The sequence below is a fragment of the Aulonocara stuartgranti genome, assembly GCF_965226115.1.
Source record: "Aulonocara stuartgranti genome assembly, chromosome: 17".
Classification (NCBI taxonomy): domain Eukaryota; kingdom Metazoa; phylum Chordata; class Actinopteri; order Cichliformes; family Cichlidae; genus Aulonocara; species Aulonocara stuartgranti.
Window position 1 is genome coordinate 3,380,413 of NC_138953.1, and position 18,950 is coordinate 3,399,362.

Sequence of the window (18,950 nt, forward strand, 5' to 3'; positions counted from 1 at the left end):
GTTTTGGGGAAAGACAGAGTAGGAGTCTCCCTTTATCTGGTCCAGTATTCTTCTTATTCTAAGCAGGTGGTGCTGGCTTTGGGGCAAATCTACTGTATTTCTCAAAATGTACCCCTCCCCACACACACACACACACACACACACACACACACACACACACACACATCCATACGCACACACAAACACACACACAGCTACCTCAATGCCAAATTTAAGAATCTGCTCTCAGTAATGTAACTAAGGGGACGATTCCAACATTTTTGGGTTCCTCATCCTTTTTAAAAATAACCTGGTCTGATCACTGATTTTGGATTTGGAAAGTCTGTTTTATTTAGACTACAGAGATTTCTGTCTTTATAAATAAAAAATAAAACAGCACCTCCTGTTCTCTCTCTTTTTTTCTGACTAAAGGAGTCCGAGTTGGCAGAGTTGAGGGAGACGATAGAAATGCTGAAGACCCAGAACACAGACGCCCAAACAGCTATCCAGGTGGCACTCAATGGCCCAAACCACCTTGACAAAGGTAATGAGCAGGCTGGCAGGAGACAAAATTAAATGATGTTTTGATAAGTGGATGAACATTTAGCGCAACTGGCTCCATAGGTAATTGAACCCCTGTTATTTACAGATTTTTGTGCTGTGTGAGTCAGATTGAAAGAAACAATTCCTGCAGCACTTTAAATAAGAACCAGTATCAACCAATAAATGTAGTGACACTGTTCACCTAAACATTCTTTGCACTAAAGAAAGCTTTGTCTGTTCTTTCCAGATCTGAGGATTAGACGGCAGCACTCTTCTGAAAGTATGTCCAGTATTAACAGCGCAGCCAGTCATTCCAGTATGGGCAGCTTGGGCAAGGATGCCGAAGACAAAAAGAAGAAGAAGAAGAGCTGGGTAGGTGAAAAGATAAAAACACTAAAGCTTCAGAGTAAAATCACATTTCAAAACCAGACCTCAAACCTTCCATAGTTCCAGTGGCTAACAGTGGCTCTTCTCAAAGACTCATCATGAAAGGACATAGCACCCTGATTTTTGGTTGGGAGCGTGGTGTAATCTGAGTTCTTACTAACAAGCTACATCCATTCGCTTTACGAGTGTATCGCACAGACACAAAAATCTGCTAGAAAATCTAACAGTAAAAGTGGCTGCACCCTTAGTAAAACATACTTGTACTCATGAACAGAAGGTTAGCTAGAAAGACTTAAAGCACTTGTTGTACTATGCCTTAAACATGCCTTTCTATTGGGATTGATTGTTTGGGGGACAGCCTCAACTGCTCATACAATGAACTGCACTTTTGGACCTTGAGCTTAATTTTTAAGGCAAAATATAAGAGAGGGGTGGAACTGAGTACTTCTTAACCAAAGCCCCAAAAGGTTGATTCTGTTCATCTGGGCGCAGCGTTTTCGGTTTCGTCATTTCTCCCACTCGGCAGGTTTCCCCAATCTTATAAACAGTGCATTTGCATAATGACTGAAACTAGCAATGGTCTTCGAACAATGGGCTGGGAGGTCGGTTCCTTGATCATTAATATGCAAACTGTTATGACCACTGATCAATGGCCATGAGCACCATTCAAAATACTTTCAGCTGCCTGTTTTGGGTATTTTGAGATTATGCTATATATGCAGGTGTCTTTTAATTTCTGGCTTGCATTCATTTGCTGCAACCAACAGATGCTTTATATTTTCACATGAAAATATCCAGACATTGTTGGAGGTGGATTTGGTAAAAAATCCCCTAGATACATATACATTATTCAGTGGCATTGAAGCTATTTTAGATGTGCTTTATATGCCCACATTAAGAGATTAAATGTCTTATTTGCATAAAGAAAAGATATTTTTGCAGCTCTATCAAATAAATGTGATTGTACTGTTGCTCTCACTAAAAATCATCCACATTCCTACAAGAAGAATGCATTAACTATACCTGCATGAGCTCAGAAGAACTTGCATTATTTAGTCGTTATTTGCTCATCAAATCAAAAGCAAATGGATCATTTCTGCCCCAAAATGCCAATCCATGTTTTTAATGCTCTGATTTTTTTTATGCCCAATCATTCCTTCTTTAGTGTAAAGTGGGTGTTTGCTGCCTTACATGACTGAATCAGTCTGTGATTAACTGGTTTGATACGTGTGATCAAGTCACCATGTAGATCAAAAATCTAATATTTAGTCATATTTGAGTTGAGATTCCTCCGAGGATTGAGTATGCAGAGTGTGCAGCAAAGTCTTGAAGGCATCTTGACCTAAAAGAGGATCAAGCATAATGAACCACACTGCAGTCACTGTTTGAGAAACACTTGGAAATTCATATTTAGTCTAACATGCAGATGAGGTTGGAAAAGAAGCAGAGGCCACCAATGTCATGTACACAGAGGTTCAGCCTGAAAAAAGTCGAGTTTCTGCCCAGAGGTTAGAGGAGTGCTTGTTAAATTTCCAATTTTGGATAGAAGAGAAACACTCTTCGAAATTTCCTGTCAAAGTGCTTTTGAGAAAAGCTCTTAATCCCTCAGTTACACAATTGGACTTGGTCAAGCTTGGAGGTGTAAAACAGCATGGCATATAGCTTTATTCCTCCTACAGAGCATGTTGGGGGAATAAAAAGGAAACTGAGTGTTTGCTGACTCACATGTCTAAAATGCATCTTGAACTGAAGTTAAATCCTAGTCTCAGATGTATGTTTAAAGCAGTTTTCCTTCAATTGACAAATGTATATATACATTTTCCCAAAACATCCAAAGCCATAAAGCCTTTTCCCCTTTCTCTGCTCTATCTGTGCTAATTTTGCTGGTTGCTGTACAAGCTACTCAGCATCCCTGGCTGAGAGCTGCGATTTGCTGCAGTCCCCTGAGTGAGAGAGATGACATATTAGAAGTTCTGTCTCAGCCAAGGAGCACACAAACTAGAGCCATTCTCCAGTCTCTGCTGCAATGCAAAACACATGCCCTTGAAATGAAATGCATACTAACAGTGTAAAAGTTCCCCACCAAGCCTGACATGTCAACATCAAGCCAGCCTCATGAATACCAGCCGTTTCCTTATTTCAGCAGCAATTAATTATTCATTTGCATAAATTCTTCCTGGTTGTATGATGGGTGGAGGACAGAGTTGAATTGAGGTTAGTGAATGAAAAGCAAAGACAAAAACCACACATCAGGCTTGCAGGGTGGCAAGGTGAAGGATGAAGTTGCATATTATCATATAGCTGCAATTACAACCATGAATTTCAACTCATAACCTAAGCTGCAAATAATTAGCATTTCAATATCAGTCTTATGAGTGTCAGTGTTGTAAAATGTTGCATATTTTGTGTTGTGCATCATTGTGCTGACTTCATGTTGCGTCCTGAACTCTTTGCTTTGTAAAATGTTGGTTTTATTGACTTGAGATCTAAACTGTCCCGTATTCAGACAAGTTTATTTGTCACCTCAGATCACCTCAGGCAGCGGTGATCAAACACTGAGCATGCTTGCAGAAATGCTCTCCTCCTACCAAAGGGAACGCAACTGTAATAACATTCATCACGATTATTACCATTCTAGCAACAGCAGTAACTGGAATGTCTCCAGTAAAACAGTGATATTTGCAGCAGTTAGCTTTAATCAACACTCAGTCTCCTGCAGAGCAGGGGTGTGTGTTTGCGTGGCTTAATGTTGGGTGTGTTTTGCATCTTCAGGTGGCCGATTCCCTCCCGGCTCAGGTCAGTGGTTCCCAGAGTGTCTTCGTTTGTGTGCAGTGATTCCTCATCTTCACTTCCTTTGCTCCTACGTTTGCCCTGCCTTCTCCCCCTCTTAGAGCAACCTCCTCCTTTTTCTGAGAACGTCGGCATGGATACAGCGACCTTCCCCTTTCCCCCATTGTTTCTCCTCCCCCCTCCTTTTCCTCCGCCCCTCCTCATTTTGACTGCCTGTTCATCCCAAAATTTTTAGGAACATTAAAAACGCCTGCCCCCCCACCCCATTCTCATCTGTACTTATGGTCTTGCTTCTTGCCTTTTTACCTAAACCAGACAGTGCCCATTGCTTGGAAACAGCACGGAGTAACTTCCTGACAGGATGCAATATCATCAGGGTTAATATGAACTGACATGATATGACTGAGGAGGTTAGCACGGCCGGTACTGATGTTTCTGCCCCTGTGTGTTTGTGTTATGTGTGTTGCAGTTACGAAGCTCCTTCAAGCAGGCGTTCAGCAAGAAGAAAACCAAATCGCAGTCAGCCCACGATGAGATGGAGGAGATGACCGACTCTCTGCCTTCCTCACCCAAACTGCAGCACGACAACAGGCAAGGCAGTATCGCCACGCTGCGCTCTTCACCCTCCACCACAGAGTGAGTAAATGTATACTCATTCACTCTCACAGTTCTATTCACATGAGACATTGTCTTCTGCCGTATCTACGATCTATAATAACTGAAATACACACTTGTCTCATTTCTTTTTCTTCTCTGAATATGTAATTGTTTCTGACCCTCACTTCACTTTTCTTTTCTCTTTCATCCAACCACTCTGTTTCATTATTTCTTTACTATTTCTCTACCTACTGTAGCAAGTGCGTTTGCGATAGCAAGTCTTCCCCCATTTGGACGGCAAAGAAAAAGCTAAATGGTTATGTGGTCTACAAGCACAGATCTCGGTAACAGGCACTGAGTGGCATGCTCCCTGGGAGTGTGTTTGCAGTGGTTTGTGTTTGTGTGGCGTTCTTCTCCATATTAGCGCTTTGCTCCGGGACACAAACTGAACCAGGACCTTAAAATTGTCCAGTTCTTGGTTATGGAAAAGTAGCAGAATGGAAAGAAAACTGTTCTTGTTTTGTCAGACATGTCAGAAAAAATTGTCTGCATCTTACTACAAAAGGTCAATATATCTATTTATATATAGATATATAAATATATATCACAGTCATGCCAGGTATTGTTTGGGTTAAGATAACCTGGCATGCGTGGTATCTTAACTCTTATAGTCTCGGCATGTGGAGGTTTCTGACTTAGCAAACAAAGCATTTTTACATGTCGACTTTTTTAATATCTGCCTGCTGATTACGAAAACAGCTGAATCTCTGTCATTATGACAACACCACATCAGCCTTTTTAGTTTACTCTGAAAATGATCTCTTACATTTCAGACTAAACATTAATGTTAAATAAAGAAAAGAGCAACCGGTATGCTGCATGGCTGTCATAAATTCTGGCATAAACATCCTACACATATTGCAATATTTCTTTTCCTGTAAGATTGCTAAAATAAAGTACTGTAGTATCAATGGGAAGGATTTGCTGTACCAAGTGCTTAACGTTCCTTGTTCACCCATGTGATACCAGCCCAGACTGACTCAGCTTGAACTTCAGCTTTCTTGTTCCCCCTGAAAGTGCACATTCTCCAGACTTGGTGTACGTGCTTGGTATAACCCTAAAGGTGAGCCCTCCTCCTCCCTGTGTGTGAACCCACTTTCAGGCTATGTGAATGCACTGAGGCTGAGGCAGAAATCATCCTCCAGCTGAAGAACGAGCTGAGGGAGAAGGAGCTCAAGTTGACGGACATCCGCCTGGAGGCACTTAGCTCTGCCCATCACCTGGACCAGATCCGAGAGGCCATGAACCGCATGCAGGTGAGCTTAAACTAAACCCAGGTCAATGCTGAACTGTGTCGATTTATATTTGAGCTCAAGCTGCATCAGCATGCACAGCTATCAGCTTGCCAGGGGTCATTGTAGTGAAAAATATGAATATCCTTTCACAACATAACAAGTCACCTAGTGCTCTCACTCTTTAGCTATTAAATTCTATTTTATGGTGTTGTTTAAAATGTGTAACCCAGGTAATGTTCTCTCATTTTTGCTATATAACTTTGCACTGTCCACTTTCTGCTGTAACAAAACAAATTTCCCATGTGTGGGACTAATAAAGGTTATCTTATCTTAAATGTACTGCAGCTTCATAATCCAGAATGAAAATGAAACTGTCAATGACCGTAATGACATTTAAACTTCTTTGCCTTCGGGCCAAGAGTAAAATGAGAGGCACAATAGAACTGTCAGTGTGGTTAATGTGTAGCTGGAACTTGCAGCAAATTAGTATAGCTTCATATTATGTCTGTCCTGGCTCTGCCCACTGATGAAGAAATTGTCTCTCATTTCTTTCATTTGTACACTTGGCTGTCTTGACCTGGAAGCCAGGCTTTCCCTCGACTTTCAGCCTTTTTTAAGCTAAGCTGACTCACTGCTAACTCCGCCTACTTTGGCCCAGTTTCATTCAGTTACCTCTGTCAGTGCTTTTTAACCACATTGTGCAAAGTGATGCTGCAGTCCTTCATAACAGCATGTAGGACGATATAATTAAATTCAAATTCAAATTTTATTTGTCACGTACACAGTCATACACAGTACGATATGCAGTGAAATGCTTAGACAACTGCTCGTGACCTAAAGAAATAAAAAGGAAAAGGCTTGAATAAGATAGGAAATAAATATGAAAAATTAAAAAGGGTAAATTTAACTAGGAAGGAATAAAATATAAATTAACTGTACAACAAAATACACAATAGAACTATATAAGAATGTATATATATATATATATGTATATATATATATATACACACAATAACAGCAGCTGTACAAGTATTAACTGGAAATGAAGAATATAGTGACCAGTGTTGTGCAATCCACATTATGTCTTGTGCAGTGCAAATATGCTTAAAGTGATTTAAGTGATGAAGTGAAAACAACAAACGTTCAGGTTTTGTGCTTGATGTCTTATTTTTCAGCTCCTAGTACTGGGGTCTGCAAGCTTTAGTAACAGCAGAGCCATTTTTTGGCAGTTTTTCACCAACAACAATCTGCATAGAGTCACAAAACATTAATACAGACATTATGAAATTGTAGAAATAGAATGAAGTGATTATATCTGTTATACCTACTCTTAAAATGTTGACATTTTGAATTTTACCTGTCTTTGTGCAAATGAATTAAAATCCAAGTATCTTACTTGGATAATAATTTTAATAATACTAAAAGTAAAAAAGAAATCATCCAGTTGCATTTTAATATCAGGCATGTCAGCGAGCCAACAGTCTGGCTGTGAATTCAACCTGCTTTTTCCTTCAATTGCTATTTTTTTTTTTTTAAATAATTGAAATCTGATTAAATCTGCTTTAACTGCTGTTAAAGTTCAGGAGAATTAAAAAAAAAGTAAAGTGGCCACAGGGAGCCACTGGAGATGGGCAAAACACTGACATTAAAATGAGCACATATTGCTGTTAATTGATTTTCTTCCAGTGAGAGGTGAGAGGTGTGTTAACTTCCTGCCAATGCAAACCAAACATGTCTTGCTGTTAAAGCATAATCTGTTATTTGGTCAGCAGACAAGTGTTAAAATGTTGGAGGGAGGAATAGTGCAAACAGCAATGAGCATGGTGAGTTGAAATTAGATGCAGATTGCAAAATCTCACTCTAGTTTGTGAGGAGCACACCTTCCAGACATCTGCATCAAGGTAAACAACACTGAGAAATACTCCGCATGACTTACCCTCCACTACCTGCAACAGAAAACTGCTATTGGTACTTGATCGTGGTACTAGTTGTTTTCATCTAATGCTATGCAAGAAAGAAGGTAAGCTTAAATCAGAAAAGTCCAACCATTACATCAAGTCCTATTAGGATATAAACTTTGGGAAATGCAAAAACTTCCAGCAGCCTCCAAACAGGCACTAATCATCAAAAAACAGTCATTCTATTTTTAAGCAGTCTGGAAAGCCATCCTCTGTTCTCTGATGATTATCAGAGAACAGAGGATGGCCAAGGCCAAGACTTCCTGTTCCACCGGTCGTTGTTTGCTGTCCAGCTATGAATGCAGATAAAGTAAAAAGCTGATAAAAGCTAAATAGCTCTCAGATGATAGTCGATGATTTTGAGTTTGTCGGTGAGCCAAAGCATTTCTCTTCTGCTTTCCACTAATCTTTACCTGCAACCCAGCATAGCCTCTAACGTACTGCAAACAGACTCCTATCAAATATCTGTTAATAAAGTTAGGTTCTCGAGGGGAAAACACCTCATGAAGGTGGAATTCAATTGTTTACTTTTCCATGAAGCTGAATTTTTAAAAAGGGGAGTTTCTCCATGAAAACAAACTCCCATTATTTATTCCAGTACTCCTGATGCAGTGTAATGAAATCATCCTTTCAAAGCATAGTGTACACAGATGCTGTGACTTTCAAATTTTCAAAGGAACACATATTAAAGAATATCCTGTGTCTCAGTTAAGTGGATGCCTCTGAATGTGGGCTGCGTATAGTTTCCCTGTCAGATGGGGATCATGTCCAATTCCTTATCTGAGACTTAATCTTCAGTACAAAGAAGGCTCGAAGATCAAAAAGCTGCCTACAGCCTATAATTCCAGTGATACTGATTCAGAATAACAACAATGCAGGAAATGACCATCTGCTGTTGGAGGAGCCTATCAGTCAGTGTCTTTAAAAGCAGTTTCTGTTAGATTTGCTATGATTTTCTTTATTTGCAACACACAGAATGAGATTGAGACGCTGAAAGCAGAAAATGATCGTCTGAAGTCCAGCGGTAACGCAACACCGACAGCCACACCCGTGAAGACAGCCCGGCCACCCTCTGAGACCTCTAGCACCTCCTCATCCTCCTCACGTCAGTCCTTGGGGCTGTCCCTCAATAACCTCAACATCACAGACACCATCATGTCAGGTGAGCTCAGTTTCTGCAGCCCGTCGATCTGAGGTGTCTCTGTGTAGCAGCATTGCACCCAGCAGTTTGTTCTGGGCAGTGAATGCAGTGGGAGGGTGGATAACTGGAAAAAAAGAAACAAAAAGGATTTTCACAGTCAAGACAAAGCATACAACTAGATATGTTTTTTGATTATAAAAGGCACTTCTTTCAGAAAGGTTGTATTCATCATCAAGGTTGTATTCATACTTCTCATTTGAGAAGTAAGTGTAGGAGTTGTGTGTCTGGTGATGCTGAAGGACATCGTTTATAGTCTGCAGTAATTCGTGTTTTTGTGCAGCATCAAGTTGGATTAGCTCTCTTCATACTTGCCTCAATAAATGCCAGAGAATTGTGTTTGTGGAGAGAAATGATCCGGATGAGCTGCATTAAAATGATGAAATATCTGCCCCTCCCTGCTGTGGGGGTTTGCAGCCAAGCAGGACCTATTACATAAACACTCTTCAATCTCTTCAGGCCTGCCCCTTTTGAGAGCTGGAAAACTTTGTCCCTCTCACTTGGACTGTAATTAACTTAGAAGGCACGGCCCCCTCTGATGACCTAGCCTCTCATTACCTGAACGTCCGGTGAGCCAAGAGCAGCGACATATGGGAAGGCAAGTGGGCCAGTGGGCTGTTATCACCCGAGCACAGAGCCCTCTGCCAAGGGTAGCCAGCCGAATACAAAGTACCCCCTTCCTCTCGCCAAAATGGAACCTGAGAAAAAAGAGAACGAATGAGACTTAGGAGGGGAGCTGTTAATAGTGTGGCAAAAGTCACATCATCCCACTCTTCTGTCACATCCTTCGTGAATGGATGAACAATTCTTCGGCTAGAAACACTCAAATGAGCTCATTCCACTGAACGATTTCTCATTTCTTTACTCGCCTTTCATTTCTGCTCATACATTATCATTCTGTGCACTTCCTAAAAATCAGTGTATGAGAACCCCGACTAAATGTAATTATCACATTAAAGATAGCTGCATTTTACTTTGGAGTCTGTGTGTTTCTAGCTATATTTTTTGGCAGGCAGAGCAAGAGTGTGTTTATTCTGACGGATTCAAGCTGGTTTTTCCTTCTAACATTAAGGTCTATTTTCAGATATTCTCCTCGATGACAGCTATGAGGGCAACCTACGCAAAGAGGGCCGCAGTGTGCGAATAGTGGTTACCATCAGCAGTGGGCCAAATATCACCAAGGTTTGTGAATGATTCCTCCAGGAAAACCACTGTATTAAACTCTGAGAGGTTCTAGGCTATATTGCTATATGTAATACATGTATGTAACTCCTCAGGGTACACAAAGCCAGGAGTACCTGATTGGGTCTATAGGTGTGAGTGGGAAAACCAAGTGGGATGTCCTGGATGGGGTTATCCGACGCCTCTTTAAAGTAAGCAGAAATCATTTGTCCACATGACAGATGTTCCTTACTGAGCTTGCTGTAGTTTGTAAGAGGACTAGCTTGTGTAATAAATCATCTCAGTAATGAATCTGTGCAAATTAAAGCTCCTGTTGTCATCGTTGATTTCATATTTAAATGACTTAAAAAAAAAAAGCCCTCACAACACAGAGAGATTTGTAAACTTGGCTGATTGTGCAGTTGTTAAAGTTCCACTGTTCACCCTCGCTGCAGGAGTATGTGTTCCGCGTGGATCCTCTGACCAGCCTGGGTCTCAGCTCAGACAGCATTGTCTGCTACAGGATGGGTGAGGTGATTCGCTCCCACGCCTCTGAAGTACCTGAGCTGCTGCCCTGCGGCTACCTGGTGGGTGGCAACAACATCATCAAGGTCAACCTTAAAGGTGAGTCAGCTGGGACGTTTTATTTGTGGATTATAGATTTTGTAGTAATGCAATGCAGAAAATATGCAGACCTGGTAACAATAACGTAAACTTGAGCCTCATTTTCCAGTCTGCTGTATAATATTCATATTTTCCTTTCCTCTTTCCTTCCTTGTTCATTACAGGTGTTAAGGAGAACAGCATAGACAGTCTCGTGTTTGACACTCTCATCCCGAAGCCCATCATCCAGCGATATCTCAACCTGTTGATGGAGCACCGTCGGATCATCCTCTCAGGACCCAGTGGCACCGGTAAATCCTTTCTGGCTGCCAAACTGGCTGAGTACATCATTTCCCACATGGGGCAGGAAGTGACGGAGCACAATGTGGCCAGCTTTAATGTCGACCAGAATTCCAGCAAGGTATGAAGAACAAGATTTTTTTTTTTTAGCTTATCAAGGCTACAAAGTCAAGCTCAGTCACGATTGTGGCAGATCAGCTACCTGCCTATCAGGAAAAACTGATATAGGTAGCACTATTTAAGCTGCTTTAGCCTGTCCACTGTTGCTGCCCACCTCCTCCTTTCATACTGACCCCATCAATCTGTTGTCATCAATGCCTGCTCCATTTTTGCTGCGTTTACTGAATGCTGTTTCTGACCAGTCACAAGTCATTATAATTCATAATTTAAGCATAAAAGTTTATCCAGAAGGGTAGAAAGGCTATTACATACAGATTTGATAGTGGCGCATGTCATATGGATTTTATACAGAAATATGAGGACTTGTTACATTGCATTTAAAAATTGTCCAATTAGTGTTATATCACAAATGAATTAATATTTTTGTTCTACACAGGACCTGCGTCAGTACCTATCAACCCTGGCTGAGCAGTGTAACTCTGAGGACACGGACACAGAGCTCCCCACTGTGGTCATCCTGGACAACCTCCACCATATCGGCTCCCTCAGCGACATTTTCAATGGCTTTCTCAACTGCAAGTATCACAAATGGTGAGCCAGAAACTTTCCTCTCCTCTATGCTGAAACGCCTTGCAGGGACAAGTCCTACTGTCGCTCACAGCTCTAGTCAGGTCAAGTCCATTTTATTTTCACAGCCTAAATTCAGATGTCACAAGTTTTGCCTCTCAGCATTTTTAGTCTGTTCAGCTTCTGTTCTTGAAAGCTGGATTCAAATATGGGAAGAAAAAACCTTTAATAGGCAAAAGGAAAGAACAGCTTTGTAGCATGCTCGTGCCCACTCAAGTCAAGTTGTAAACTCACTATAATAACATATCTAAATGTTATGTATTAAAAACTCTGCATTTTTCTCTCGGTTAAGCACTCTAAGTAATCGCATGTGTTTGTCTGTCCAGCCCTTACGTTATTGGGACCATGAATCAGGGGGTGTCTTCGTCTCCTAACCTCGAGCTGCATCACAACTTCAGGTTTGACACATTTGGCTCTGTTATTCTTTGTGTAACATTGCTTATTCACTTGTATACCTTACTTTTATTGTGTTGTGTTTAAAAGCTCCTTCAGTTCTCCAAAAGAGAAATGATTTGTACTTTTACTTGTCCTCCTGCCGAGCTTTGGATCTGTTTGGTTGCAATACTCTGTGTCTCAGAGATCATAAATAAATTCTTCCACAGGGAGTGCTCTAATTATGTCTCCTGGATAATTAGCCCTGTTAAATGAGAATTAATAGGCTGTGATGCCTGTTCTGAGTGAGGACCATTTCTGCTTGGCATGTTTGACTAGTTCATGATTGGACAAATACAATAAGATTAGAAAGAGATTAACATGAGCCAGAAATTAATTTAATATGATTCTATTATAGTTACACAGAATGGGATCCAAACTGTGATGGAAGAAACGCTATCACATCATGTTTAAACTGAGATGTTTTGATGAGAAATTTGATTTGATGTTGAGCTGATTGATTTGTTTCTGTGCTTTTGTTTGGCCATTGATCATCTGTCCTATCATAGGTGGGTGCTGTGCACCAACCACACTGAACCAGTCAAAGGTTTCCTGGGGCGCTTCCTACGGCGGAAGCTGATTGAGACAGAGATTGATAAGAATATGCGCAGCAATGACCTGATTAAGATCATTGACTGGATCCCCAAAACCTGGCAGCACCTCAACAGCTTCCTGGAGGCACACAGCTCCTCCGATGTTACCATAGGTCAGGTGTCACACACACAAACAAAAACACACACACTAGTGTGTGTGCTGTTTGTCTAACACTGAAATCTCTGTTGTGCCTTATTTTAGCTCTTATCTGTCTCAGTGCACAGTAATATAAAGTTTTTCTGTATGTCGTCTCTTCGGCAGCTCATTAGTTTTAACTGTGCACCATGTCACTGATCTTTGCTTCACTCATCATCCTCTTTCTCTTTTTTGTCCCTACAGGCCCTCGTCTGTTCCTGTCCTGTCCCATGGATGTAGAGGGTTCTCGGGTTTGGTTCACTGACCTGTGGAACTACTCCCTGGTGCCCTACCTGCTGGAGGCTGTCAGGGAAGGACTGCAGGTAGGACCTGATAAAACATAACTGTGTGGTTTCACCAATAAATCTTTTTACAGCATAATGCTAGAAATAAAAAAAGAACATTAAAGTGACACATTTTTTCAGGTTAGTATATAACAGCATCTAATAAAATCCAAACAAAAGGAAGTATGCAGTAAAATAAAGCCTTAACACATCTGCACTGCTGCCTCATTAACTGCACAAGTTTTAATGTGTGCCATTGTCTGTGTGAATGAATGCTGGCTGCTACTGTGAGAGAAAATGCTGAGATCAAATTTCAACATTTTTAACCCTGCATAACAGGATTTTAGCAGTATTTCTATTACAAAGGACACATTAGTCCAGATGAAATTAGCGGTGTTAAAACACTTCTAGGCTTTTACTTTCATCTAAGGGGGTTCTCGTTCTGCCGGACCATTTTGTCATGCACCATAGGGCTGGCATGAATGTTAAAATGGCATGAGACGAGAAATAAAACTGAGAAAGAAATTATCATCACCACAGTGTCTGATTTTTATGTCACTTCACACAATGCTAAAAAAAATTGTAGGTTAGAGTGGCAAACTGTTTTAGTCTCTGTGACCATAAATTTTTACCATCATAAGATTAGAACAACAGTGTTTTATTAAAAAAGAAAGCTTGATTGACCTCTCTCCCTTTTCTGCCTTTCTTGCAGCTGTACGGCAAAAGAGCTGCATGGGAAGATCCATCCAAGTGGGTGAATGACACATATCCATGGAACGCCGCCTCACTGCAGCAGGACGGGCAGTCGCTGCTCCAGCTGAGGCCGGAGGATGTGGGATATGATGGATACAGCTCGTCCAAGGAGGGCGCCTCATCCAAGCAAGTGTCTCAGAGTGACACTGAGGGAGACCCACTGGTGAGGAACAAAAGACAAAGGATGTTCTCAGAGTTTTTTAAGTGACTAAGAATTAAAAGAGCAAACATGAATGCTGAGAAAGCTGATGGAGCAAGTTCTTTGTAGAGCATGAATGTTCACGTCAATGCTGCGGGCCACTGCTCAGGCAGTGTTTGGGTGTTGTTGACGTGGCCTTATAAAGAGGTACAGACTCATGGGACTGAAAATTATTACCAGCGGCTGTTGATAACCTGCAGGTTGCATTTTGTCAATACTTGATTTCTAACAAATGAATGAACACGTCGTTTACATTGGCACCAGAACAAAATGAAAATGAAAAAAGCTAAGTGGGCTGATAGCATCGATGCTGACGCTGGTGTTGGTATCAGATCAATGCCATCATAGCAGTATCGATACTTTATTTCTGTCCTGTAAGTACAGAAAAATATTTTTTGGGAAATGAAAAAATACACCTCAGACATGCACTATGGAAAATGCTTTTTTTCCTGTTTTATTTATTTTAATCTATTTTATTTATAGCCCATATGTATATTAAGACAATATGTTTGCATTTGTTTACTGATGATGTAACTTATTTATAAATCATGACAAACTGCTGTCTCTAAGCTGTATGAGTTAAAAGTATCAGTGTCAGTAGTAGCCATACTGGTCCTGGATCTACTTGGTATCAGACTGATACTATTTGCAGTACCACACAGCACTATTAGAAAAGAAGGACAGGTTGAGAAGAGAATGCTCCTCAGTACCACAGTGACCCACCCACACACACACCAGATGCTTAACGTGACGGAGGGTTGGAAGACGAGGCAGGAAATGGTGGAAAGAGAGAATTCATCATCATTATTGCAGCCCAAAAGGATATAAAGACTAGTCACCCAAAATCAACTGGCTTGATTTAATAAATGTGTGTGTGTGTCCACGTGTGAGCATTTGGAGCGCAGGTGTGCCACAGCTCATTTCAGGAACACTTGAAGTGACGCGCCAGATGCAGCAACACTCCTGCATTATTTAGACCATTAGCTCTATTGCAGGGATGAAAAGTGCTGCTGTTTTATTGCGGGCTATTTAGCACAAGGTTTTCTGTCTTTTTTTAAGAACATGGAGAATATAAACAGAGAAGGTTTGAGGGTCACTGCATTGAGGTGTTGGAAGTTAGCAGTTGTTCATTCCTTTGTGAAAATGGAAAATACAGTCAAAGAAAGAGTAGATCACATTAGTAATGATTCCAATGAATACCCAACCTTTGAAAATATTATGTTGTATTAGGTGAAAGGTCAGACTGCCAGTCTGCTTCCAGTATCTTTTGCACAAGAGTCACACTGCACACATCTTTGGGTTTTAATCTCAGATACGAACCTGTAATGTTTCATAACTTCATCTTGCACATTTGCAATGCTATGGTGTCTACAAACACTATGTGTACTATGTGCCACCTTTGTGGTAGTTACCATTACAGTATCTCTTGAGCACATTTTGCCATGGTAATGGAGACTGACTCACAAGGTATAAAATAAAAACAGGAGCCACAAGCTTAGAGTTGCGTAAAATTCTTGATTGATTTTGTGAAATCTGCTTTTGAATATTAGCAACAGTAAATCCTAACTGTAGTAATCATTTGGAGAGTCCTCAGATTTATCTTGTAAACTCTTGGCAAATGTGCTGATCACCAGGGTAGGAATTATCACACTCATCAGAGCACGATCAAACCTGTACGCCAACAGTAGAGCCCTGCTAAAGTTATGAAATGCTGAGGTTTTCCTGCTTTGAGTGTCTCTAGTTTTCCATTCCATTCTAACTCTGCATTATGTTGCAGATGAACATGCTGCTACGGCTGCAGGAGGCAGCAAACTACTCCAGCACGCAGAGCTGCGACAGTGACAGCACCAGTCACCATGACGACCAGCTAGACTCTTCACTGGAGTCAGCACTATGAGAGCAAGAGATACTGATCCCCTAACCCGCACCCCTTGGACCTCCCAGAACCTGGGAACTATCAAACCCCCATCACTACCGGACACCCCTATAGTTAGCAAATGATATATGAAAAGTTTTATTATCCAAAATGATTTACCCAACATTTGAGAGAGAAAAAAGCCTATTTTTACACAGCGATGGTGCAATATTAAATCAGATTATTTTATGTCTTAAAGATGTGTCTTCAACTTGGTCCCCGGTGATCAAAAAGGTAAACGACAATATGCGTAAGATCGAATCTATTTTACTGACATCGGATAGTGTTCGCCAGTCATTTTTAATGGATGTGTAACATTTGAAGAATACAACTTTTCATATATATTATAGGTTTTAGTGTGTCTGATAAGGAACATCACACTTTGTTCACACTTTTCATTTTGGGTGTGAGAAAATGAAAGAAGTTCAGCGTGATCAAACTGGATTTTTTGTTATCTAGTTATATTTTCAGGTGTTTACATTTAGGGTCGGGTTTTGTTGTGTATGTCTTTCCTTGTTTACAGAGGTGCTTCTCACAGACACACACTCAAATGAATGCACTTGCACACAGGCAGCAGGAGGAGACTCTCTGTTAATGAAAGCTTTTAAAAGTTCAGGCCATCATTTAATCTACAGTCCAGCCTGCCACAGTGTCCTTGAGCAAAGTACCATATCTCCACTTCTGACTACCCTGATCTCTTACACTATCTTTCAGGTGATGTAATGCTCTCTAGTGGCCACAGGCTGTTTTACATCCATTGTGTTTACACACAAATCATCAGGTTTCAGTAAAAGTTATTTATGGTCAACCAAACCTGCTCCTTACTGGGTAGATTTTGTTCACCGCTGTACCATTTTTAAAAAAATATCTTTGCTTTTTGTGAACATGACGAGGGTGTAGCTAATATTGGAGCATACTAACACACTCTGCTGCCCTCAGCTCAGTCACTAGTTGAGCCCCGTGGTGCTGGTCTCCTGCCCTGAACGTTGTCGGCGTCAGGCACTGCCAAGCCGCTCCTCGCCCCCCCCCCCCCCCCCCCCCCCCCTCCATGCCGACAACAAGCACAACGAAAGCGCATTGTCTGTGTGTGTGTGTGTGTGTGTGTGTGATCCAGTCTCACTACTACTGTGAAGAAAAAAATTGAAAAGTGCCAACGTTTCGTTTCGATTTGACTGCCAAATGTAAACACAATGCAGAGCCGAACATGGTTGTAGAAGTCTACATTACGCTGTTCTTGGCCTGCTGTCAATGTTTGGATGAAATGTACCGTGAAGAGAGCAGACAGCGCCCTCTGTGGATTGTAACAGGAGTAACCAGGTATTTTTGGCAGTCTGCACAGGGTTTGGTGCAATGTAGGCTGACCCTGAGTTCAGTAATACCTAACAGAGTAGCGTGGTATTCTGCGGCCCTCATTAGAAATTCTTTTTTGACATGTGCTTCGGTTTCTACCCGTGAGGTACCCGAAAGGAATCCAAATTGTCGCATCCGTATACAAGTTAACCAGATCAGTCAAAGAGCTGAATAGGGGAACAATGATATTGGTGCTTTCTCCACTGCCTTAAATGTTCAAAAGTTTTTTTTTCAAGCATCTTCTGGTGAGAAGACGAGATAGTATTGATATGCTTCCTGCTATGTCAAAGATGCTGCTTGCAGTGGGACAAACAGCCACTTTTGTTTGTTTTCCCTCCCTTTCCCTCTAAAGCACCCTTTCTCCTTTCTGACAGTTAGATTATAAAAGAGTGAATAGTGTATTTGAATTTGACCAATATTGTATGAACATTTAAAAAAGTATATAATAGAGGGGTTGGGATATTTTTTTAAGTTGTTGTTTTGTGCCCAGTTGAGCTGGGCTCACTTGAACTGATAGGAGCACAACCAAACTGTTTCAGGTGTTCTTGCCTGATGAGCATGTCTTGAACCTTTTTAAAGGGGATGCATTATGAGGAGACCTTTACCTTTATGTATGCGTGTATTGGACGGAAGCCATTTAGATTTTTGATTGTCCTCTCTTTGTTTATCGAGTGGGTTGGTTTTGCACACTTTGAGGTTGGGTTGGGTTGTAAATACTTAAGTCTTGCACAGTGAATCAAAGATGCATTCTGCCCTGTCGATGTTCCAATATGCTTAACCCGCCGAATAAATTATTGTACTTTGAAAACAGAGAGAAAAAAAAAGAAATGCAAAATTTAACACGCTGTCAGAAACAGGTGTGTGTCTTGTGGTGATTGGATGTTGTGCCTATGCAGGAGGCATACAGTGTACAGTAAGAAACAGCTTTTTTTTAACTCACTAAAATCACCAAAGGGAGAAGAAAAAAAATAGGCACTTACTCCAGTATTCCTCATCCTGCCATAATATTTCTGGATCTTAGGAATCCCAGTTGTTCATTAGAAACACTTCCCCTCTGGACATTTTAACTGAAGCTTACCGCCATGTTAGGCTTGCTAGTTGGCCGAGGCACCGAAGCTGATCTGACACCGTACTGTAAACATTTACCAACAACCAACAGGTGCTACTGGTCAGAGCTCACCAGAGACCAAGAAGTCATGTTGTCACAACCTCAGGACAATTCTATCCTCTACAATCCTACCTGTGTTCAGCTTCACGCGTGTCTCCGCAGCCAAGTTGTTGATGGTCCGCACATTCTTTTGGCAAAGGGGTGTAGTTGCATGCTAAAGGGGTGGTTGCTCCTTACCTAGACTTACACCCGCATATCAAACCTATCTACACTCCTGTTAACAGTGTACACCATGGTGACATTTTCCCCACTTAACACTTTGCAGTTACATCTCAGTTGAAAACCATAGCATTTACTCTGGTTTGAGAGAACGTTTTCTTCTTTTTGGGTGAAACATTTGTCCTTAAATGTTTTATATTTTGTACATTTGTATGTAACATATCATGTAAATAGACAGAGACAGTGATTTACCTCATCTGGAGGATTTTGTAGTCTTTGTAAAGCCCTAATAAATGGTATTTGGTGTCACACAGGCAAAAACGGTCTTTTGTGTTCATTTTATTTTATTCATGTCTCTTAGAATGATAAGAATTAAAAGAAAAATATAAATAAAAAAAACATG

At 41.0% G+C, this 18,950-nt stretch overlaps 1 protein-coding gene across 6 annotated transcripts in view; it reads left to right on the forward strand.

Annotated features, from left to right (window-relative positions):
• The window catches only part of nav3 (neuron navigator 3), a 424,334-nt gene extending 406,159 nt beyond the window's left edge, over positions 1-18,175 (forward strand). For 5 of the 6 annotated variants that reach the window (XM_082510872.1, XM_082510873.1, XM_082510870.1 and 2 more), the window contains 16 exons: positions 412-523; positions 770-894; positions 3,682-3,705; positions 4,169-4,335; positions 5,459-5,612; positions 8,525-8,711; positions 9,832-9,929; positions 10,025-10,120; positions 10,364-10,532; positions 10,697-10,932; positions 11,368-11,522; positions 11,885-11,956; positions 12,500-12,696; positions 12,924-13,042; positions 13,716-13,919; positions 15,733-18,175. In XM_082510872.1, the coding sequence (XP_082366998.1) occupies positions 412-523; positions 770-894; positions 3,682-3,705; positions 4,169-4,335; positions 5,459-5,612; positions 8,525-8,711; positions 9,832-9,929; positions 10,025-10,120; positions 10,364-10,532; positions 10,697-10,932; positions 11,368-11,522; positions 11,885-11,956; positions 12,500-12,696; positions 12,924-13,042; positions 13,716-13,919; positions 15,733-15,852 (2,235 nt within the window). In that variant the 3' untranslated portion in view covers positions 15,853-18,175. The remainder of the gene's footprint in view (positions 1-411; positions 524-769; positions 895-3,681; positions 3,706-4,168; positions 4,336-5,458; positions 5,613-8,524; positions 8,712-9,831; positions 9,930-10,024; positions 10,121-10,363; positions 10,533-10,696; positions 10,933-11,367; positions 11,523-11,884; positions 11,957-12,499; positions 12,697-12,923; positions 13,043-13,715; positions 13,920-15,732) is intronic. The other variant, XM_082510871.1, reaches the window with a different exon arrangement.
• Positions 18,176-18,950: the final 775 nt, after the last annotated feature.